The sequence below is a fragment of the Triticum dicoccoides genome, chromosome 1B (assembly GCF_002162155.2).
Source record: "Triticum dicoccoides isolate Atlit2015 ecotype Zavitan chromosome 1B, WEW_v2.0, whole genome shotgun sequence".
In the NCBI taxonomy this organism is placed as follows: domain Eukaryota; kingdom Viridiplantae; phylum Streptophyta; class Magnoliopsida; order Poales; family Poaceae; genus Triticum; species Triticum dicoccoides.
The window spans coordinates 193,120,085-193,145,017 of NC_041381.1; the positions used below are offsets into that span (position 1 = coordinate 193,120,085).

Genomic DNA, 24,933 nt, shown 5'->3' on the forward strand with positions numbered 1-24,933 from the left:
ACACTTCAGCCCTCGCGGCAGAATTACAAAACAACCTTCTTAGGCAAACAGCCAATTCGGCGATAAAGAACCCGGACAGTGTCAAGCGAGTCCGGAGTACTCCACAACAGGATCATTTGGCACGTCCAGAGCTCGATTAGCAATCCGGCCTCCGTCCTAGTCCCAGTCAAGCGGCAAAATTTGTGTCGCGCGTACACAACTACGCACTTAAAATACCCTGGGCACAAGCGGAGGCACGACCACGACATGATCCACAATGCGGTTCGACCGCCCCAGGACCTACGCATCTTTGAACCTTTTTTCTTTCAGGTCCCTATCTTCAGGAGGCTCTTTCGAAAGACCGGCTATCAGCGGGACGGACACACCAGGAGGACAAGAAGCTTTGGCGTACAAGGGAATCCTCAGGTGGTCTCTGATAACGATTGTTGTACCTGTTTTACATACCCACATATAGCCCACTCCTGGTCAGGATGTGTCAAACAGTCCCATTTTGCTTATCGCACTACTTGTATATGTACGCTTTGACGTATCATTTGAATAACAAGGGAAAATAGTGTACAACGTCAGCTTGCTATTACGTTTATTTACCCCTTTCCTTTACTGCTTATTTATCGTACATGTGCATTTTGCCACAACCAGTTTGCCAGGGGCTTCAGTGTACCCCATAACCCGGCAAGAAAAGTCTAAATACTTTTGACAGTGTGGCACCCCAAACTTATAGCACTATATGCATCAGATTCGAATCATGTATTGGGTCAATAGTTGGGTTTGCCCGGCTCCTTTGTTTTGGTACCTTACGTTCCGCTATATCGGCTAAGGTAGCGCAGGGAGAACTACTGCGATTGTGTCCCGGTTCTTCCGGACGAGCATCTCAGTAGAGAAAGCCGAAAACCGACTGTCATGATAAGGCAAGAGCTGGTCGCTGTTCGAGAGGTCTCAAATCCTTAAAGATTTTTCCGCTTCATGCGAGGAATCGGCCTCGTCCGATTTAGGTGTGTATAGCATCCCGAGTCTGGCCTTCTGGATACTAGGGGCTTCGCCACAATTTAAAATTGTAGACTTCTATGGCTAAGTGAGAGCAGTAAAGCCGTATAGTCCAATTGCCTCATTCGCGGCACTAAACACCTCCTTAAAAGGACCAAAAAATTTGATAAAGAGTGTTTATACTTATCCCGAACACCCCAATACTAGTTACATGGGGGAAGAAGCCGACGGCTGGCAACTCTCAAGAATTTATAAACAGCCGCATAGAAAGTAATATTTTAAATTAACAAGCGCCATATAGCGCACATGAACTCATTTTCATATTACAGGATGACATGAGTACATTCATTAAAATATGACATCCTTGGTACATTCATCCGCCACAAGGCGAGCACCCTTAATGACATTGTCATAATATAGTTCGGGGTGGCGATGCTCCTTGCCCTTTGGCGGCCCCTCCGTCACCAGCTTCTCGGCGTCCATCTTCCCCCAGTGCACTTTCGCACGGGCCGAAGCCCTGCGTGCACCATCAATGCAGACGGGCCGCTTAATGACTTCAAGCTGCGGACAGGCAATCACCATCCGCTTGATAAGGCCAAAGTAGCTGCTAGGCAGGGGCTCGCCAGGCCACAGGCGGACTATGAAGTCCTTCATGGCCAGTTCGGTCGCCTTGTGAAGTTCAACCAGTTGCTTCAGCTGGTCGCTCAAGGGCATCGGATGTTCGGCCCCAATATACTCGGACCAAAACAGCTTATCCGTCGAGCTCCCTTCCTCAGTCCAGTAGAACTCTGCGGCATCAGAGATGTTGCACGACAGATCTGCGAATGCTCCTAGAGAGCTCCGGATTCGGGTAAGTAAAAGGAAAGTATCCTTCACATGCCTGCTTTGCATAATGAAAGCCTTACCCGCAGCTATCTTCTTGGCCGCTTCAATTTCCTGGAGGGCCTTCTGGGCTTCGACCTTGGCGTCTTGCATGCTCTGACGGGCCTTCGCAAGCTCCAACTCTTGCGTCTTGGAGTCACGCTCCAAGGATTTGAATTTTTTGACAAAATCCTGGAGCTCTTGCTGGACCTCATCAACCCGAGCCTCTTGTTTTTCGCGCTCGGTGCGCTCCTTGGACGCTTTGCTTTCAGCCTCGGACAGTGCCTTCTTAAGGGCCGCCACTTCGGTCATGGCCCCTATTAAAATTCATCATGCTTTTATTAGCATCAATGATTTTTTCCTTTATATAACATTCAGACGGGGTATTACACACCTTTGTTCTCCTCGAGCTGCCTCTTCACGAGGCCGAGCTCTTCTTCGGCCCGCCCCATGCTCTACCTCAGTCCGGAGACCTCCGCAGTGGCGGCGGCGGCAGCCAGCAGCGACGCCTGCTTATTCACATAGACATAATATGATTAGACTCCTGGGAATAATATTTGATCCTCTGTTCGGCCTTTCTTTTCGAACGCCAAACAGAGCATTAGGGGCTACTGTCTATACTGTGATACTTTCTCATAATTTAAATTCTTTACCTCAAAGCCTGTCCGGAGGCTGGCGCAGGCTTCGGTCAATCCGCTTATGGCGGACTAAACCTTCGCAATCACCGTACTCATAAGAGTACAGTGTCCTTCATCAAGGTAAGCGCTCTGAAGTGCTTCCACCAAGTTATCCGATGCCTCTGGATGGACAGAGGTCATCGACACAGGCGGCTCGCCCCCTTGGGCGAGGGGCTGCCTGCCTGAATCCGAAACCACTGGAGGTTCCGGCGCAGTATCCGGATGGGGGAAAAGCTTACCGCGGCCCCCCTCATTAGAATCCATGGGGATCTTCCCCCCCATGAGCTCGGCATCGGGGGTTTCGCCTTGAGGCGCCTCCAGAACTATCTCTCCCTGGCCCGATATCCTCTGAGATAACACCTCGGTGTCATCCGCGGGCCGGGGAGTGGAGGCCGTTGGGATCGAATAGTTGTTCATCTCCGACAAGCTCAAAGACCCATCCGAGGAGGATAAGTCGATGTGAGCTTTGGACGGACCGCATAAATATATTTCGACATGATAAAGAAGCAATAAAGCTAAAACATGCTAGAAGTGTTATGGTATCCGGATACTTATGACTTCGCCAGGGGCTTATCCCTGGGTAGCCACTACTCGTCGCTGTAGGCGGCTGTGGTGGAGTGGTCCGGAGGGAGGGTCCTTCCCTTCTTGGACCCTTCGGCCTCCCCGAAAGGGGCGGCCTTCCTTTTCTTCTCCCCCTGGTTTGGGGGAGAGGGTTTTCCTCTTCCTCCTCCTCGTTGTCGTTGGAGGAGTGCGCCTTGGTGTCTTCGGACGATGAGTCCGACACCACCTTGCGCCGGAGACTTTTTCTGGTCCCCGTGGCCTTCTTCTTGGCCTTCTTCTCCGGCACCTCATAGGGCGCCGGAAAAAGCATCTCCGTTAGGAGATCAGTTGCTTGATCTTCAGGCAACGGAGCTGGACAGTCGATCCGCTCCGCTATCACCACATAGTCTTGTTAAATCAGTATAATGGCTCAGATTCAACCCATGAATATACCGAGGAAAGGCACATCTAGTGAAATATAGAGTGCTTACCGAGTTGGCGTGGCGCTTTGCGTTGAGTCTGTGGTCCTCGGTGGTGGGAGAAGGTACTTCGACGGCCTTGAACAACACCTTCTAGACGTCTTTGTTCGTCGTGTCGAAGAGCTCTCGCAGCGTCTGGTGTTTCGCTGCATCGAACTCCCGCAGGTTGAATGACCGTCTTTGATAGGGGATGATATGGCTAAAAAGCATGACCTGGACCACGTGGACAAGCTTGATCTTCTTGCTTATCATATTTTTTACGCAGTTCTAGAGTCCGGTCAGCTCCGCGGGCGCACCCCAGGCTAATCCCTTCTTCTTCCAGGAGGTGAGCCGCATGGGAATGCCAGATCGAAATTCAGGGGTCGTCGCCCAGTTGGCGTCGCGCGGCTCGGTGATGTAGAACCACCCCGACTGCCCCCCTTTATGGTCTCCACATAGGAGCCCTCGAGCCAGGTGACGCTGGGCATCTTGCCCACCATAGCGCCTCCACACTCCGCTTGCTGGCCAACCACTATCTTCAGCTTCACGTTGAAGATCTTCAGCCATAGACCGAAGTGCGGCTTGATGCGGAGGAAGACCTCGCACATGATGATGAACGCCGAGATGTTGAGGATGAAATTAGGGGCCAGATCATGAAAATCTAACCCATAGTAAAACATGAGCCCGCGGACAAATGGGTGGAGGGGGAATCTCAGTCCGTGGAAGAAGTGGGCGAGGAACACAACCCTCTCGTGGGGTTGTGGAGTCGGAACGATCTGCCCTGCGTCTGGGAGTCGGTGCGCGATGTCTGCGGCCAAGTATCCGGCCTCCCGGAGCTTTGTAATGTCCTCCTCCTTGACGGAGGAGGCCATCCACTTGCCTCCCGCTCTAGACATGTTTGGAATGGTTGTACGGAGAAAGTGCGAACTGGGGCGCTGGAGCTCGGCCGTGCGAGAATGGATGAACGGGGGAAGAAGAAGGCGTGGGTTAAAGAGGAGAATCACTATCTCTTTATAAAGGCGGTAGAAACTATGCACCTCCCCACTCGCCCGTTAAAATCGCTTATTCCCCAAGCGCCATGATTGATGGCGCAGTTGGGTTACCCATGCCTGTATTGATGAGAATCCCGCGATAAGGGGACACGATCTCTGCTTCGACAAGACGTGTCAAGGAAACCGCCTCGCATTATGTGCAGTTGCTGGTTGTGAAAAACGGTTCGAATAAAGACCGGGCCGTGGTGTGACGTCACGCTATGAAAAGTTGTCGGCAGATTAGATCCATGGAATATTATACTCTCTACTGTGGTATGTGGATTTTTTTTGCAGAGCCGGACACGATTCTTGTGTTCAAACTCTTCTACGGAGTATTCGGAGAAGGAACCCGCCTTGCAATGTCGAAGACAATCTGCGTGCCGAACTCATTATCATTGAAGCCTGGTTCAGGGGCTACTGAGGGAGTCCTGGATTAAGGGGTCCTCGGACAGCCGGACTATATACTTTGGCCGGACTGTTGGACTATGAAGATACAAGATTGAAGACTTCGTCCTGTGTCCGTATTGGACTCTCCTTTGCGTGGAAGGCAAGCTTGGCAATTTGGATATGTAGATCTCCTTCTCTATAACCGATTCTATGTAACCCTAGCCCCCTCCGGTGTCTATATAAACCGGAGGGTTTAGTCTTAGGACAAGAACAATCATAACCATAGGCTAGCTTCTAGGGTTTAGCCTCTACGATCTCGTGGTGGATCAACTCTTGTAATATTCATATCATCAAGATCAATCAAGCAGGAAGTAGAGTATTACCTCCATCGAGAGGGCCCGAACCTGGGTAAAACATCATGTCCCCTGCCTCCTGTTACCATTAGCCTTAGACGCACAGTTCGGGACCCCCTAACGGAGATCCGCCGGTTTTGACACCGACAGCCCCTTCTTGGCCTGGGTCCCTCTGTGACGATACCTCGGTGCCGTTCACGTGTTTTGGGGAAGGGGCCTTCGGGGGCGTCTCGTTATCCATAGCATCCGAACCCAATAAATCCTCAGATGAGGATCGCTCGGTGCTGGACCTCGCTGGACTACAAAAAATTATGGCTCAATGATTGAAACATCATGCCATAGTGAGTCCGGATGCATAAATGTGTTCAGATTTTATATACTCACGAGTTCACCAGGGGCTGGGCCCTGGGATCCCACTCCGGGCTGCTGTTGGTGGCGGCGGTGGACTCCTCCGGAAGAGGAGTTTTTCCCCTCTTAGGCGACTAGGCCTCCAAGGATGTGGAGGCCGTCCTTTTCTTTCTTCCCCCTGCTGGGGATTTGCCTTCCTCCTTCTCGTCGTCCTCTTCGGAGGAAGAACGGTCATTGGAGTCTTTGGATATTGTGTCCGAGGCGCCACAGCGACGGAGGCCGCCCCTGGTCTTTTTGGCCTCCTTCTTGGCCTTCTTCTTCGGCGCCTTGTAAGGCGTCGGGACCAGCATCTTTGTCAGAAGTGGGCCGGCCGGTTCTTCTGGCAGTGAGGCCGGACAGTAGATCCGCCCCACCTTCTTCGTCCAGCCCTAGGAGAGTTGTGGAAAACACATTTAGCATTTCCCTTGGGTTATGCGAATAAAACATATAATGACTTACCGAACTTGCAGGGCGGGACAGTTGGTACCCGCCGTCCTCGGCTGAGTCCGGCCATGATTTGTCGAACTTGAAAAGCACCTTCCAGATGTCTTTGTGCGAGGAGCCAAAGAGCTCTTGCAGGGTCTGGTGCTTTGTTGGGTTGAAATCCCATAAATTGCAAGCCCGGTGTTGACAAGGAAGGATCTGGCGAACTAACATCACCTGGACTACATTGACAAGTTTGATATTCTTGTCTTCCATATCCTTGACGTGCGTCTGGAGCACCGACAGTTCGTCGAACAAAGACTAGTTCAGGCCCTTCTTGGGCCAGGACGTAAGCCGCAGGGGGGCTCCGGATTGGAACTCGGGAGCAGCGGCCCATTCCGTGCCGCGCGGCTCAGTGATGTAAAACCACTGCTGCTACCACTCTTTGGCGGAATCATTAAAAGTACCTGTTGGCCATGTGACGTTGGGCATCTTGCTCACCATGGCGCCTCCACACTCGGCGTGCTCGCTGCTCACTACCTTGGGCTTCACATTAAAGATCTTCAGCCATAAGCTGAAGTGTGGCGAGATGCGGAGAAAGGCCTCGCACACGATGATGAATGTTGAGATGTTGAGGAAGGAATTGGGGGATAGATCATGAAAATCGATCCCGTAATAATACATGATGCCGCGAACGAATGGGTGGAGGGGAAACCCTAGCCCACGGACAAAATGAGGGAGGAATACAACCCTCTCGTGGGGTTCCGGAGTAGGGACGATCTGTCCTGCCATCTGAAGACGTTGGCTGATTTTCTTGGCCAGATACCCGGCCTCCCGAAGCTTTTTGATATCCTTCTCCCGGATGGTAGAGGCCATCCACTTGCCTCCTGCTCTAGATCTGAACATTTTCGGAAGGCCTTTGTGGGCAGAGAAGACGAATGCTTGGGTGCTGGGGCTCGAGTGAGGGGGAATGGATGAGCAGAGGAAGAAGAAGGCATGGGTGAAAAAAGGGGAGTCCTTATCTCCTTATAAAGGTAGCAAGGATCCTGCGCCTCCCCACTTGCCCGGTAAACTCGCTTATCCCCCAAGCGCCGCGATTGATGGTGCGGTTGGGTTACCCACACCCGTATTGATGAGAATCCCGTGATAAGGGGACATGATCTCTGCTTCGACAAGACGTGCCAAGGAAACCGCCTCGCGATATGTGCAGCAGCTGGTTGAGAAAAATGGTTCGAATAATGACCGGGTCATGGCGTGGCGTCACGCTGTGAAAAGTTGTCAGCAGATTAGATTTGTCGAATGTTGTACTCTCTATGATGGTATGTGGAATTTGTTTTGCAGAGTCGGACACGATCCTCACATTCAAGATCTTCTATGGAGTATTCGGAGAAGAACCCGCCTTGCAATGCCGAAGACAATCTGCAGCCGGACTCATCGTCATTGAAGCCTGGTTCAGAGGCTACTGAGGGAGTCCCGAATTAGGGGGTCCTTGGACAGCCGGATTATATGCTTTGGTCGGACTGTTGGACTATGAAGATACAAGATTGAAGACTTCGTCCCATGTCCGGGTGGGACTCTCATTCGCGTGGAAGGCAAGCTTGGCAATCCGGATATGTAGATCTCCTTCTCTGTAACCGACTCTGTGTAACCCTATCCCCCTCCGGTGTCTATATAAACCGGAGGTTTTAGTCCGTAGGAAAACAACAATCATAATCATAGTCTAGCTTCTAGGGTTTAGCCTCTACGATCTCGTGGTAGATCAACTCTTGTAATACTCATATCATCAAGATCAATCAAGCAGGAAGTAGGGTATTACCTCCATTGAGAGGGCCCGAACCTGGGTAAACATTGTGTCCCCCGCCTCCTGTTACCATTAGCCTTAGACGCACAGTTCGGGACCCCCTACCCGAGATCCGCCGGTTTTGACACCGACACCCGTTACAAATTATCTTATCACAAAACTATCTGTTACCTACAATTTCTGTGCTTGTAGAGAATACCTTACTGAAAACCGCTTGTCATTTCCTTCTGCTCCTCGTTGGGTTCGACACTCTTACTTATCGAAAGGACTACGATAGATTCCCTATACTTGTGGGTCATCACTTGCCAACTAAAGAGTAGGTAGGAATGAGAAGGAATACTACTGACTCTTGCATAAAAGTAAAAGATAGGCCCTTCGCAGAGGGAAGCAGGGATTTGTAGAGGTGCCAGAGCTCGATTTTGAAATAGAGATGAAAATAATTTTGAGAGGTACGCTTTCATTGTCAACATAACAACCAAGGGTTCCAAGTTTCTTCCATACTGGATACATTATAGGCGGTTCCCAAACAGAATGGTAAAGTTTTTACTCCCCCGCCACCAACAATCATCAATCCATGGCTTGTCCGAAACAAAAGGTGCCTCCAACTAGCATCAATCCTAGGGGAGTTTTGTGTTATTTTGATTTGATTTTGATCTTTTGATCATGGGACTGGGAATCCTAGTTACCAGCCATTTTTCTCGTGAATGATGAGCAGAGTCCACTCATCGTGAGAATAACCCACCTAGCATGGAAGATACTGACAACCCCTAGTCGCTACATGAGCGATTCGGGCATACAAAACAGATTATCACTTGAAGGTTTAGAGTTTGGCACATGCAAATGTACTTGGAACGGCAGGTAAATACCGCATATAGGTAGGAATGGTGGACACTCATGGAAGAAACTTGGTTCAAGAGATTTGTATGCACAAGCAGTATTCCCGCTCAGTACATATATTTTTGTTAGCAAATGATTCTAAAAAAAGCAATCACCACATGTTGGAGGATCTATAATAATATAACTTCTATACAAATATACCCAAGCATAACTCATTACGTTGTCTTCTTTGTCCAATTTCAACTAACTTTCTCAGGTTTGAAAATAATTAATGGGGCTCACAATCATAGAAGATTTCTAAGATAGTATATTTATATGTGAAATCTCTCTTCCTTCAATATTCTTTCATGAATTGTTCAAATGACCAATAAATTTACTACCTCTACTTCTTATAAGTGAAGACATTACTCCCAATGGGGTAAGCATGTGAAACATATATAATGACATTCAACTCATTCAACCATTTACTCATAGGATATAAGTGAAGCACACGAGTAAATGACAAACTACTCCAAAAAGATATAAGTGAAGAACAATGAGTAGCTAAATAATTATGTAACTATGTGAAGACTCTCTTTCATTTAAGAATTTCAGATCTTGGTATTTTATTCAAACAGCAATCAAAGCAAAATAAAATGACATTGCAAGGATAGCACAACTCATGTGAAGAAGCAAAAACTTAGGTTCAACCGATACTAACCGATAGTTGTTGAAGAAGAAAGGTGGGATGCCTAACGGGGCATCCCCAAGCTTAGATGCTTGAGACTTCTTGAAATATTATCTTGGGGTGCCTTGGGCATCCCCAAGCTTGAACTTTTGTATCTTCTTAATTCCTCTCATATCATGGTTTCTCTATTTCTCAAAAACTTCATCCACATAAAACTCAACAAGAACTCGTGAGATAAGTTAGTATAAACCAATGCAAAACCTTATAATTTTCTACTGTAACAAATCACTAAAATTATTATTCAACATTTCATACTAAATGACTCTGCATATTTAATACTCCTATCCTCAAATAGAATCATTAAACAAGCAAACATATGCAAACAATGCAAACATAACCGCAATCTGCCAAAACAGTACAATCTGTAAAGAATGCAAGATTCATCATACTTCCCTAACTCCAAAAATTATGAGAAAAATACTAAACTGTAGAGAATTTATCAGAGCTCAATATGAAAAAAGTTTCAACATTTTATCATTCTCTTAATTTTCTAGGGAATTTTTGCAACAGCGGTAAACTTTCTGTTTTGAAATAGCAACATGTATACTTGCAAAATAAGCATGGTAAAGGCTATCCTTGACATTTTTATTGAAAATAAAGATGCAAACAATTATTATAAATAACAGAAAGAAAATACTAACAAAACAAAATGGCGCTCCAAGTAAAACACATATCATGTGGTGAATAAAAATATAGCTCCAAGTAAAGTTACTGATGAACAAGGACGAAAGAGGGGATGCCATCCGGGGCATCCCCAAGATTAGGCTCTTGGTTGTCCTTGAATATTACCCTTGGGTGCCTTGGGAATCCCCAAGCTTAGGCTCTTTCCACTCCTTATTCCATAGTCCATCGAATCTTTACCCAAAACTTGAAAACTTCACAACACAAAACTCAACAGAAAACTAGTAAGCTCCGTTAGTATAAGAAAATAATTCACCACTTAGGTACTGTTGTGAACTCATTATAAATTCATATTGATGTAATATCTACTGTATTCCAACTTCTATATGGTTCATACCCTCCGATACTAATCATAGATTCATCAAAATAAGCAAACAACACATAGAAAACAGAATCTGTCTAAAACAAAACAGTCTGTAGTAATCTGTATCAAACTTATAATTATGTAACTCCAAAACTCCTAACAAATTAGGAAGTCCTAAGAAATTTGTGTACCAATCCATATAAAAAATAATCAGATCAAAAGCACATTTCTGTGAATTATAAAAACTAATTTACTGGGTGCAAAAGTTTCTGATTTTCAGCAGGATCAACACAACTATCACCGTAAGCTATCCTAAAGGTCTTACTTGGCACTTTATTGAAACAAAAGCTATAAAACATGATTACTGCAGTAGAATAATTATGTGGACACACAAAAACAGTAAGGGTAAATATTGGGTTGTCTCCCAACAAGCGCTTTTCTTTAATGCCTTTTAGCTAGGCATGATGATGACAATGATGCTCACATAAAAGATAAGAATTGAAATATAACGGGAGCATAATGAAGCATAAGACTAGCACATTTAAGTCTAACCCACTTCCTATGCATCGGTATTTTGTGAGCAAACAACTTATGGGAACAATAATCAACTAGCATAGGAAGGCAAAACAAGCATAGCTTCAAGATTTTCAGCACATAGAGAGGAAACTTGATATTATTGCAATTCCTACAAGCATATGTTCCTTCCTCATAATAATTTTCAGTAGCCTCATGAATGAATTCAACATTATAACTAGCACATAAAGCATTATTTTCATGATCTACTTGCATAGAATTTTTATTACTCTCCACATAAGCAAATTTCTTCTTTATGGCATACGTATCATCACAATAATCATCATAAATAGGAGGCATGCTTTCATCATAATAAATTTTCTCGTCAAAACTTGGGGGGCCAACAAATATCATCTTCATCAAACATAGCTTCCCCAAGCTTGTGGCTTTGCATATCATTAGCATCATGGATAATCAAGGAATTCGTACTAACACCATTGCAATCATGCTCATCATACAAAGATCTAGTACCAAACATTTTATAGACTTCTTCTTCTCGCACTTGAGCACAATTTTCCTTTCCATCATTCTCACGAAAGATATTAAAAAGATGAAGCATATGTGGCAAACTCAATTCCATTTTTTTGTAGTTTTCTTTTATAGACTAAACTTGTGATAAAACAAGAAACAAAAACATTCAATTGCAAGATCTAAAGATATACCTTCAAGCACTCACCTCCCGGGCAACGGCGCCAGAAAAGAGCTTGATGTCTACTACGCAACCTTCTCCTTGTAGACGTTGTTGGGCCTCCAAGTGCAGAGGTTTGTAGGACAGTAGCAAATTTCCCTCAAGTGGATGACCTAAGGTTTATCAATCTGTGGGAGACGTAGCATGAAGATGGTCTCTCTCAAACAACCCTGCAACCAAATAACAAAGAGTCTCTTGTGTCCCCAACACACCCAATACAATGGTAAATTGTATAGGTGCACTAGTTTGGTGAAGAGATGGTGATACAAGTGCAATATGGATGGTAGATATAGGTTTTTGCAATCTGAAAATATAAAAACAGCAAGGTAACTAATGATAAAAGTGAGCGTAAACGGTATTGCAATGCTAGGAAACAAGGCCTAGGGTTCATACTTTCACTAGTGCAAGTTCTCTCAACAATAATAACATAATTGGATGATATAACTATCCCTCAACATGCAACAAAGAGCCACTCCAAAGTCACTAATAGCAAAGAACAAACAAAGAGATTATGGTAGGGTACGAAACCACCTCAAAGTTATCCTTTCTGCTCTATCTATTCAAGAGTCCGTAGTAAAAATAACACGAAGCTATTCTTTCCGTTCAATCTATCATAGAGTTTGTACTAGAATAACACCTTAAGAAACAAATCAACCAAAACCCTAATGTCACCTAGATACTCCATTGTCACCTCAAGTATCTGTGGGCATGAATATACAATATGCATCACACAATCTCAGATTCATCTATTCAACCAACACAAAGTACTTCAAAGAGTGCCCCAAAGTTTCTACCGGAGAGTCAAGACGAAAACGTGTGCCAACCCCTATGCATAAGTTCATTGAACCCGCAAGTTGATCACCAAAACATACATCAAGTAGATCACGTGAATATCCAATTGTCAGCATAGATAAGCACGACAGGACATACATCAAGTGTTCTCAAATCCTTAAAGACTCAATCCCATAAGATAACTTCAAAGGGAAAACTCAATCCCATAAGATAACTTCAAAGGGAAAACTCAATCCATTACAAGAGAGTAGAGGGGGAGAAACATCATAAGATCCAACTATAATAGCAAAGCTCGCGATACATCATGATCGTACCATAGAGAGAACACGAAAGAGAGAGAGATCAAACACATAGCTACTGGTACATACCCTTAGCCCCGAGGGTGAACTACTCCCTCCTTGTCATGGAGAGCCCCGAGATGATGAAGATGGCCACCGGTGAGGGATTCTCCTTCCAACAGGTTGCCGGAACGGGCTCCTGAGAGGTTTTTGATGGCTACATAGGCTTGCGGCGACGGAACTCCCGATCTATTATGCTCCTCAAAGGTTTTAGGGTATATGGACTTATATAGGCGAAAGAAGTCGGTCGGGGAGCCACGAGGGGCCCACGAGGGTGGAGGGCACGCCCCCCCTGCCTTGTGGCCTCCTCGAAGCTTCCCTGACTTCAGCTCGACGTCTCCTGGATCACGTTCGTTCCAAAAATCACACTCCCGAAGGTTTCATTCCATTTGGACACCGTTTGATATTCCTTTTCTTCGAAACACTGAAATAGGCAAGAAAACAGCAATTTGGGTTGGGCCTCCGGTTAATAGGTTAGTCCCAAAAATGATATAAAAGTGTAAAGTAAAGCCCATAAACATCCAAAACGGGTAATATAATAGTATGGAACAATCAAAAATTATAGATACGTTGGAGACGTATCAGTGTGGTGTCAAAAAGCGTCTTACATTATGGGACGGAGGGAGTATCTCTTAATTAGTTCAACTTCATACATATGTAAGTGTGTCATCTCTTACACACGCTTGCGATAGTTTTTTTCTGGGACCAGGTTATTGTTGTTTTTCGCGCATTCATGTTTTTTCTATTCACTACCATAGTTACATCCCCTCCACAAATGCTTGTCTTACCTTTTTTTTGACATGCATACCTTGTACAATTCATATACATGTATATGCTTTTACTGGTCCAATTTCTATTAATTCCATGTTAAATTCCACACTTTAATCTTTGGTTGTCATCTCTATCACTACTTTTTTTTGAAACTTCAGTCACTATTGAATCATATAATTGTTACATCGTCCACCAAACCTTTTACAATGAAAGCCAACGGTTCCTCGACCCACAGTGAAGGGGACGGTCTCGCCAGCCTAGCTAAATCATGAGATACTGAATTTGCCTCTCTAGGGCAATGGACAAAAGTGATCGAAGTGTATCCTATAATCAGGACCACACAATCCGAATAAATCGATGTTGCGCCTGAAGCCATGAAGCCTCCCTTATTCATAGTATTGATCACCTTGAGGCAGTCTGACTCTACCACAAGCTTGCTTATCCCTAGTTGTAGCGCCAATAGTAAGCCATGTTGTAGTGCATAAGCTTCCGCCGTCCCTGCATCTGCGACATGCTCCAGTTGTTCATTCGACGCCACGACGAACCCACCCTTGTGATCACGTAGGACAGCACCTACAGCTCCCTGGTGTTGGGGAACGTTGTAGAAAATTAAAATTTTTCCTACGGTTTCACCAAGATCCATCTATGAGTTCATCTAAGCAACGAGTCAAGGGAGTGAGTTTGCATCTACATACCACTTGTAGATCGCGTACGGAAGCGTTCAAGGGGATGGTGATGATGGAGTCGTACTCATCGTGATTCAGATCACCGATGACCAAGTGCTGAACGGACAGCACCTCCGCGTTCAACACACGTACGGTACGGGCGACATCTCCTCCGTCTTGATCCAGCAAGGAGGAAGGAGAGGATGAGGAAGACAGCTCCAACGGCAGCACGACGGCGTGGTGTTGTTGGTGCAGCAGTACTCCGACAGGGCTTCGCCAAGCACGTACGGAAGAGGAGAGGTGTTGGGAGGGGAGGGGCTGCGCCTTGGCTTGGGTGCGGCTGCCCTCCCTTCACCCCTCTATTTATAGGGGAAGGGTCAAGGGGGGCCGACCCCTCTAGATGAGATCTAGAGGGGGGGCGGCGGCCAGGGAGGGGTGGCTTGCCCCCCAAGCAAGGGGGGTGCGCCCCCCTTAGGGTTTCCCCCAGCACTAGGCGCATGGGCCAAAGGGGGGGGGTGCGCCCAGCCCACCAGGGGCTGGCTGCTATCCCCATGCAGCCCATGTGGCCCCCCGGGAGGGGTGGCCCCTCCTGGTGGACCCCCGGAACCCCTCCGGTGGTCCCGGTACAATACCGGCATGACCCCGAAACTTTTCGGTGTCCGTTTGACAACTTCCCATATATAAATCTTTACCTCCGGACCCTTCTAGAACTCCTCGTGACGCCCGGGATCTCATACAGGATTCCGAACAACATTCGGTAGTCACATACAAGTCTTCCTAATAACCCTAGCGTCACCGAACCTTAAGTGTGTAGACCCTACGGGTTCGGGAGACATGCAGACATGACCGAGACGGCTCTCGGGCAATAACCAACAGCGGGATCTGGATACCCATGTTGGCTCCCACATGCTCCTCGATGATTTCATCGGATGAACCACGATGTCGAGGATTCAAGCAACCTCGTATACTATTCCCTTTGTCAATCGGTACGTTACATGCCCGAGACTCGATCGCCGGTATCCCAATACCTCGTTCAGTCTCGTTACCGGCAAGTCACTTTACTCATACCGTAATGCATGATCCCGTGACCAAACACTTGGTCACCTTGAGCTCATTATGATGATGCATTACCGAGTGGGCCCAGAGATACCTCTCCGTCATACGGAGTGACAAATCCCAGTCTCGATCCGTGTCAACCCAACAGACACTTTCGGAGATACCTGTAGTGCACCTTTATAGTCACCCAGTTACGTTGTGACGTTTGGTACACCCAAAGCACTCCTACGGTATCCGGGAGTTACACGATCTCATGGTCTAAGGAAGAGATACTTGACATTGGAAAAAGCTCTAGCAAAACGAACTACACGATCTTGTGCTATGCTTAGGATTGGGTCTTGTCCATCATGTCATTCTCCTAATGACGTGATCCCGTTGTCAATGACATCTAATGTCCATAGTCAGGAAACCATGACTATCTGTTGACCAACGAGCTAGTCAACTAGAGGCTCACTAGGGACATGTTATGGTCTATGTATTCACACGTGTATTACGATTTCCGGATAATACAGTTATTGCATGAATAAAAGACAATTATCATGGACAAGGAAATATAATAATAACCCTTTTATTATTGCCTCTAGGGCATATTTCCAACAGTCTCCCACTTGCACTAGAGTCAATAATCTAGTTACATTGTGATGAATCGAACACCCATAGAGTTCTGGTGTTGATCATGTTTTGCTCGTGAGAGAGGTTTAGTCAATGGATCTGCGACATTCAGATCCATATGTACTTTGCAAATATCTATGTCTCCATCTTGAACATTTTCACGGATGGAGTTGAAACGACGCTTGATGTGCCTGGTCTTCTTGTGAAACCTGGGCTCCTTGGCAAGGGCAATGGCTCCAGTGTTGTCACAGAAGAGTTTGATCGGCCCCGACGCATTGGGTATGACTCCCAGGTCGGTGATGAACTCCTTCACCCAAATTTCTTCATGCGCTGCCTCCGAGGCTGCCATGTACTCCGCTTCACATGTAGATCCCGCCACGACGCTCTGCTTGTAGCTGCACCAGCTTACTGCTCCACCATTCAACATATACACATATCCGGTTGTGACTTAGAGTCATCCAGATCTGTGTCGAAGCTAGCATCGACGTAACCCTTTATGACGAGCTCTTCGTCACCTCCATAAACGAGAAACATGTCCTTCGTCCTTTTCAGGTACTTTAGGATATTCTTGACCACTGTCCAGTGTTCCTTGCCGGGATTACTTTGGTACCTACCTACCAAACTTATGGCAAGGTTTACATCAGGTCTGGTACACAGCATGGCATACATAATAGATCCTATGGCTGAGGCATAGGGGATGACGCTCATCTCTTCTTTATCTTTTGCCGTGGTCGGGCATTGAGCCGAGCTCAATCTCACACCTTGCAATACAGGCAAGAACCCCTTCTTGGACTGATCCATTTTGAACTTCTTCAAAATCTTATCAAGGTATGTGCTTTGTGAAAGACCTATGAGGCGTCTCAATCTATCTCTATAGATCTTGATGCCTAATATATAAGCAGCTTCTCCAAGGTCCTTCATTGAAAAACACTTATTCAAGTAGGCCTTAATGCTGTCCAAGAATTCTATATCATTTCCCATCAAGAGTATGTCATCTACATATAATATGAGAAATGCTACAGAGCTCCCACTCACTTTCTTGTAAACGCAGGCTTCTCCATAAGTCTGCATAAACCCAAACGCTTTGATCATTTCATCAAAACGAATGTTCCAACTCCGAGATGCTTGCACCATCCCATAAATGGATCGCTGGAGCTTGCATACTTTGTTAGCATTCTTAGGATCGACAAAACCCTCCGGCTGCATCATATACAGTTCTTCCTTAAGATGACCGTTAAGGAATGCCGTTTTGACGTCCATCTGCCATATCTCATAATCATAGTATGCAGCAATTGCTAACATGATTCGGACGGACTTAAGCTTCGCTACGGGAGAGAAAGTCTCATCATAGTCAATCCCTTGAACTTGCCGATAACCCTTAGCGACAAGTCGAGCTTTATAGATGGTGATATTACCATCCGCGTTCGTCTTCTTCTTAAAGATCCATTTGTTTTCTATCGCTCGCCGATCATCGGGCAAGTCAGTCAAAGTCCATACTTTGTTTTCATACATGGATTCTATCTCGGATTTCATGGCTTCTAGCCATTTGTTGGAATCTGGGCCCGCCATCGCTTCTTCATAGTTCAAAGGTTCATCGTTGTCTAACAACATGATTTCCAGGACAGGGTTGCCGTACCACTCTGGTGCGGAACGTGTCCTTGTAGACCTACGAAGTTCAGTAGCAACTTGATCTGAAGTACCTTGATCATCATCATTATTTTCCTCTTCAGTTGGTGTAGGCAACACAGGAACATTTTCCTGAGCTGCACTACTTTCCCGTTCAAGAGGTAGTACTTCATCGAGCTCTACTTTCCTCCCACTTACTTCTTTCGAGAGAAACTCTTTTTCCAGAAAAGGATCCGTTCTTGGCAACAAAGATCTTGCCCTCGGATCTTAAGTAGAAGGTATACCCAATGGTTTCTTTAGGGTATCCTATGAAGACGCATTTTTCCGACTTGGGTTTGAGCTTTTCAGGTTGAAGTTTCTTGACATAAGCATCGCATCCCCAAACTTTTAGAAACGACAGCTTAGGTTTCTGCCCAAACCATAATTCATACGGTGTCGTCTCAACGGATTTAGACGGTGCCCTATTTAAAGTGAATGTAGCTGTCTCTAGAGCGTATCCCCAAAATGATAGTGGTAAATCGGTAAGAGACATCATAGATCGCACCATATCTAATAGAGTGCGATTACGACGTTCGGACACACCGTTTCGCTGAGGTGTTCCAGGCGGCGTGAGTTGTGAAACGATTCCACATTTTCTTAAGTGTGTACCAAATTCGTGACTTAAATATTCTCCTCCACGATCCGATCCTAAGAATTTTATCTTTCGGTCACGTTGATTCTCTACTTCATTCTGAAATTCCTTGAACTTTTCAAAGGTCTCAGACTTGTGTTTCATCAAGTAGACATACCCATATCTACTCAAGTCAACAGTGAGAGTGAGAACATAGCGATATCCTCCACGAGCCTCAACACTCATTGGACCGCACACATCGGTATGTATGATTTCCAACAAGTTGGTTGCTCGCTCCATTGTTCCGGAGAACGGAGTCTTGGTCATTTTGCCCATGAGGCATGGTTCGCATGTGTCAAATGATTCATAATCGAGAGACTCTAAAAGTCCATCAGCATGGAGCTTCTTCATGCGCTTGACACCAATGTGACCAAGGCGGCAATGCCACAAGTATGTGGGACTATCGTTATCAACTTTACATCTTTTGGTATTCACGCTATGAATATGTGTAACACTACGTTCGAGATTCATTAAGAATAAACCATTGACCATCGGGGCATGACCATAAAACATATCTCTCATATAAATAGAACAACCATTATTCTCGGATTTAAATGAGTAGCCATCTCGTATTAAACGAGATCCATATACAATGTTCATGCTCAAACTTGGCACCAAATAACAATTATTAAGGTTCAAAACTAATCCCGTAGGTAAATGTAGAGGTAGCGTGCCGACGGCGATCAACATCGACTCTGGAACCATTCCCGACGCGCATCATCACCTCGTCCTTCGCCAGTCTCCGCTTATTCCGCAGCTCCTGCTGTGAGTTACAAATATGAGCAACGACACCGGTATCAAATACCCAGGAGTTACTACGAGTACTGGTAAGGTACACATCAATTACATGTATATCAAATATACCTTTGGTGTTGTCGGCCTTCTTATCCGCTAAGTATTTGGGGCAGGTCCGCTTCCAGTGACCCTTCCCCTTGCAATAAAAGCACTCAGTCTCATGCTTGGGTCCATTCTTTGACTTCTTCCCGGCAACTGGCTTACCGGGCGCGGCAACATCTCTGTCGTCCTTCTTGAAGTTCTTCTTACCCTTGCCCTTCTTGAACTTAGTGGTCTTATTGACCATCAACACTTGATGTTCTTTCTTGATTTCAACCTCTGCTGACTTCAGCATTGAAAATACTTCAGGAATGGTCTTCACCATCCCCTGCATATTGTAGTTCATCACAAAGCTCTTGTAGCTTGGTGGGAGCGACTGAAGGACTCTGTCAATGACCGCCTCATCCGGGAGGTTAATGTCCAGCTGGGACAGGCGGTTGTGCAACCCAGACATTTTGAGTATGTGCTCACTGACAGAACTATTTTCCTCCATCTTACAACTATAGAACTTGTCGGAGACTTCATATCTCTCGACCCGGGCATGAGCTTGGAAAACTAGTTTCAGCTCCTCGAACATCTCATATGCTCCGTGTTGCTCAAAACGCTTTTGGAGCCCCGGTTCTAAGCTGTAAAGCATGCCGCACTGAACGAGGGAGTAATCATCAGCACGAGACTGCCAAGCATTCATAATGTTTTGGTTCTCTGGGACGGGAGCGTCACCTAGCGGTCCTTCTAGGACATATTGTTTCCTGGCAGCTATGAGGATGATCCTCAGGTTCCGGACCCAGTCCGTATAGTTGCTGCCATCATCTTTCAGCTTGGTTTTCTCTAGGAACGCGTTGAAGTTCATGTTGACATGAGCGTTGGCCATTTGATCTACAAGACATATTATGCAAAAGGTTTTAGACTAAGTTCATGATAATTAAGTTCATCTAATCAAATTATTTTAATGAATTCCCACTCAGATTAGACATCCCTCTAGTCATCTAAGTGTTACACGATCCGAGTCGACTAGGCCGTGTCCAATCATCACGTGAGACGGACTAGTCATCATCGGTGAACATTCTCATGTTGATCGTATCTTCCATACGACTCGTGTTCGACCTTTCGGTCTCCGTGTTCCGAGGCCATGTCTGTACATGCTAGGCTCGTCAAGTTAACCCTAAGTGTTTTGCATGTGTAAAACTATCTTACACCCATTGTATGTGAACGTAAGGATCTATCACACCCGATCATCACGTGGTGCTTCGAACCGACGAACTTTAGCAACGGTGCACAGTTAGGGGAGAACACTTCTTGAAATTGTCATAAGGGATCATCTTATTTACTACCGTCGTTCTAAGTAAACAAGATGCATAAAAAATAATAAACATCACATGCAATTATATAAAGTAGTGACATGATATGGCCAATATCATATAGCTCCTTTGATCTTCATCTTCGGGGCTCCATGATCATCTTGTCACCGGCATGACACCATGATCTCCATCATCATGATCTCCATCATCGTGTCTTCATGAAGTTGTCACGCCAACGACTACTTCTACTTCTATGACTAACGCGTTTAGTAATAAAGTAAAGTAGTTTACATGGCGTTCTTCAATGACACGCAGGTCATACAAAAATAAAGACAACTCCTATGGCTCCTGCCAGTTTTCATACTCATCGACATGCAAGTCGTGATTCCTATTACAAGAACATGATCTCATACATCACAATATATCATTCATCATTCATCACAACTTCTGGCCATATCACATCACATGACAATTGCTGCAAAAACAAGTTAGACGTCCTCTAATTTGTTGCATCTTTTACGTGGCTGCAATTGGGTTCTAGCAAGAACGTTTTCTTACCTACAAATAACCACAACGTGATCTTGTCAACTTCTATTTACCCTTCATAAGGACCCTTTTCATCGAATCCACTTCAACTAAAGTGGGAGAGACAGACACCCGCCAGCCACCTTATGCAACTAGTGCATGTTAGTCGGTGGAACCGGTCTCACGTAAGCATACGTGTAAGGTTGGTCTGGGCCGCTTCATCCCACAATACCGCTGAAGCAAGATAAGACTAGTAGCGGCAAGCAAGTTGACAAGATCTATGCCCACAACAAAATTGTGTTCTACTCGTGCAATAGAGAACTACGCATAAACCTGGCTCTGATACCACTGTTGGGGAACGTTGCAGAAAATTAAAAAATTTCCTACGGTTTCACCAAGATCCATCTATGAGTTCATCTAAGCAATGAGTCAAGGGAGTGAGTTTGCATCTACATACCACTTGTAGATCGCGTACGGAAGCGTTCAAGGGGATGATGATGATGGAGTCGTACTCGTCGTGATTCAGATCACCGATGACCAAGTGCTGAATGGACATCACCTCCGCGTTCAACACACGTACGGTACGGGCGACATCTCCTCCGTCTTGATCCAGCAAGGAGGAAGGAGAGGATGAGGAAGACAGCTCCAACGGCAGCACGACGGCGTGGTGTTGTTGGTGCAGCAGTACTCTGACAGGGCTTCGCCAAGCACGTACGGAAGAGGAGAGGTGTTGGGAGGGGAGGGGCTGCGCCTTGGCTTGGGTGCGGCTGCCCTCCCTTCACCCCTCTATTTATAGGGGAAGGGGCAAGGGGGGCCGGCCCCTCTAGATGAGATCTAGAGGGGGGGCGGCGGCCAGGGAGGGGTGGCTTGCCCCCCAAGCAAGGGGGGTGCGCCCCCCTTAGGGTTTCCCCCAGCCCTAGGCGCATGGGCCCAAGGGCGGGGCGCGCCCAGCCCACCAGGGGCTGGCTGCTATCCCCACGCAGCCCATGTGGCCCCCCGGGAGGGGTGGCCCCTCCCGGTGGACCCTCGGAACCCCTCCGGTGGTCCCGGTACAATACCGGCATGACCCCAAAACTTTTCGGTGTCTGTTTGACAACTTCCCATATATAAATCTTTACCTCCGGACCCTTCCGGAACTCCACGTGACATCTAGGATCTCATCCGGGACTCCGAACAACATTTGGTAGTCACATACAAGTCTTCCTAATAACCCTAGCGTCACCGAACCTTAAGTGTGTAGACCCTACGGGTTCAGGAGACACGCAGACATGACCGAGACGGCTCTCGGGCAATAACCAACAGCAGGATCTGGATACCCATGTTGGCTCCCACATGCTCCTCAATGATGTCATCGGATGAACCACAATGTCGAGGATTCAAGCAACCCCGTATACTATTCCATTTGTCAATCGGTACGTTACATGCCCGAGACTCGATCGTCGGTATCCCAATACCTCGTTCAGTCTCGTTACCGGCAAGTCACTTTACTCGTACCGTAATGCATGATCCCATGACCAAACACTTGGTCACCTTGAGCTCATTATGATGATGCATTACCGAGTGGGCCCAGAGATACCTCTCCGTCATACGGAGTGACAAATCCCAGTCTCGATCCGTGTCAACCCAACAGACACTTTCGGAGATACCTGTAGTGCACCTTTATAGTCACCCAGTTACGTTGTGATGTTTGGTACACCTAAAGCACTCCTACGGTATCCGGGAGTTACACGATCTCATGGTCTAAGGAAGAGATACTTGACATTGGAAAAAGCTCTAGCAAAACGAACTACACGATCTTGTGCTATGCTTAGGATTGGGTCTTGTCCATCATGTCATTCTCCTAATGACGTGATCCCATTGTCAATGACATCTAATGTCCATAGTCAGGAAACCATGACTATCTATTGACCAACGAGCTAGTCAACTAGAGGCTCACTAGGGACATGTTATGGTCTATGTATTCACACGTGTATTACGATTTCCGGATAATATAGTTATAGCATGAATAAAAGACAATTATCATGAACAAGGAAATATAATAATAACCCTTTTATTATTGCCTCTAGGGCATATTTCCAACACCTGGAGGGAGTGTGCTCTGAAGGATGCGTCTACATTTAACTTCATGAAACCTTCAAGCGGCTTTCTCCAACCATCTCTCCTTGGTTCGGCGCTTTTCTTCATGGCCTTCAAATAATTAGCAGTTAGCACCGCAACCGACAGCGCTGACCGAGCCGGGGTTTGCACATCCTTGCCATGGACATGTTGTCGTCGTTCCCACCATATATACCAAATTCCCACAAGGATGAGAGCTTGGGCAGGAGCATGTGATATTGAACTCTCTCATGACGGAGCACATAAAATATAGTCCAATGCTGCCGCTCCCGCCCTATCAGTCAAGCAAGCTTCTTCTATGAATTTATCCAGCTTCAGACACCTGCAAATTTCAGCTGCCCTCGGGCAAGTAAAAAGTGATTGCATGATGTCCTCACATCCACCAGCACACATAGGGCAACTATTCGCCGTGCTAATGTGCCGATTTACCAGGACCCCATAGCAAGGAATGAATCCGTGTAAAACCTTCCATGCATGGATCTTGATCTTCGCTGGAACTTGGAAACTCCAAAGATTTGCCCATACCGGGTGCCGTTCAGATAGTTGTCCCTCTGTTCTTTCGTACCAGCAAGCAAATTGGTGTTCCCATTCAACATAGTAAGCTGATCTTACCAAAAAGATATGGTTCTTTGTAAATTTCCAAGCCACAAAGTCTTCCATCATTCCATTCGGTGCTAGTGGGATTGACAAGATTCGGTGGGCATCCACCGGCCAGAACACATTATTTATCAGCTCATGGTCCCATAGACCGGTGACAGGATCAATCAGATCAGAAACCTTAGATAGCAGAGTCGCACCTCATGGTGTAATGACACGTCCATTAGCGCTAGACTGAATCCACGGGACAGACCAGATATTCACTTGTGAACCATCTCCTATGCGCCATATTGCGCCTCTCCTGAACGTGTTAATCCCAACACAAATACTCTGCCATGTATACGAGCTCCCACTCTTCAATTTAGCATCTAATAATTTTCCATCCGGATAATATTTTGGCCCTCAAAATATGTGCACAAAGAGAGTCCGGGTTTTCCAGCAGCCTCCACACTTGTTTGGCAAGTAGAGCAAGGTTAAAGCTATGTAAATCCCTGAACCCCAGTCCTCCTCTATCCTTAGGCAAACAAAGTTTCCACCATGTTTCCCAATGTATACGCTTGTGGTTGTCATCATCACCCCACCAGTACTTTGCTATTGCATCTGTCATTCCTTTGCAAATTTTCTTCAGAATTTTGAACACAGACATCACAAATACCGGCATAGCTTGAGAAACAGCCTTAATAAGCGTCTCTTTACCACCAGAGGAAAGCAACTTCTCCTTCCGTCCAATAACCAATTGATTTATTCTGTCAATAAGATACTCAAAAGAATCACTCCTATCAACTCCTACCATCGTAGATAGGCCTTGGTATTTGTCATTAAGAGCTTCAGTGTCAATATTTCAATACTCAAAAGAGTGTTTGCACTGAAGAAAATGCTAGACTTTGCATCACTAACCAATTAACCTGAGCTCGCACAATAGTCATCGAGCACCCTTCGGAGACATGCCGCGTTGGGGCCATCTGCTTTCATTAAGATCAAAGAATCGTCAGCGAAAAGCAAATGGGAAATTTGTGGTGCCTCCCTACATACCTTAACCCCAATGAGCGAGCCATTATTCTCCTCCGCTTGGAGCATACAGGATAGCGCCTCCGCACAAATCAAGAACAGGTAAGGTGACAACGGATCCCCTTGTCGAAGCCCTCGAGTGGGGGAGAAACCCTCGGTGCCCCAGGAATTATATCTCACATTATATGACATCAAAGACACACAGTCCATAATCAAGGCGATCCACTACTCCGAAAACCCAAGTATCTGCATCATTCTCCTCAGAAAGCACCATTCGACTCGATCATATGCCTTGTGCATATCGAGCTTAACTG

General features: G+C 46.1%; 1 protein-coding gene across 1 annotated transcript in view; it reads right to left on the reverse strand.

Moving 5' to 3' along the window:
• LOC119350288 overlaps positions 1–24,404 on the reverse strand; it is a 162,833-nt gene extending 138,429 nt beyond the window's left edge. Inside the window, exon 1 of the mRNA XM_037618198.1 lies at positions 24,267–24,404. Coding sequence (XP_037474095.1) covers positions 24,267–24,404 — 138 coding nt within the window. The remainder of the gene's footprint in view (positions 1–24,266) is intronic.
• Between the last annotated feature and the right edge of the window lie 529 nt (positions 24,405–24,933).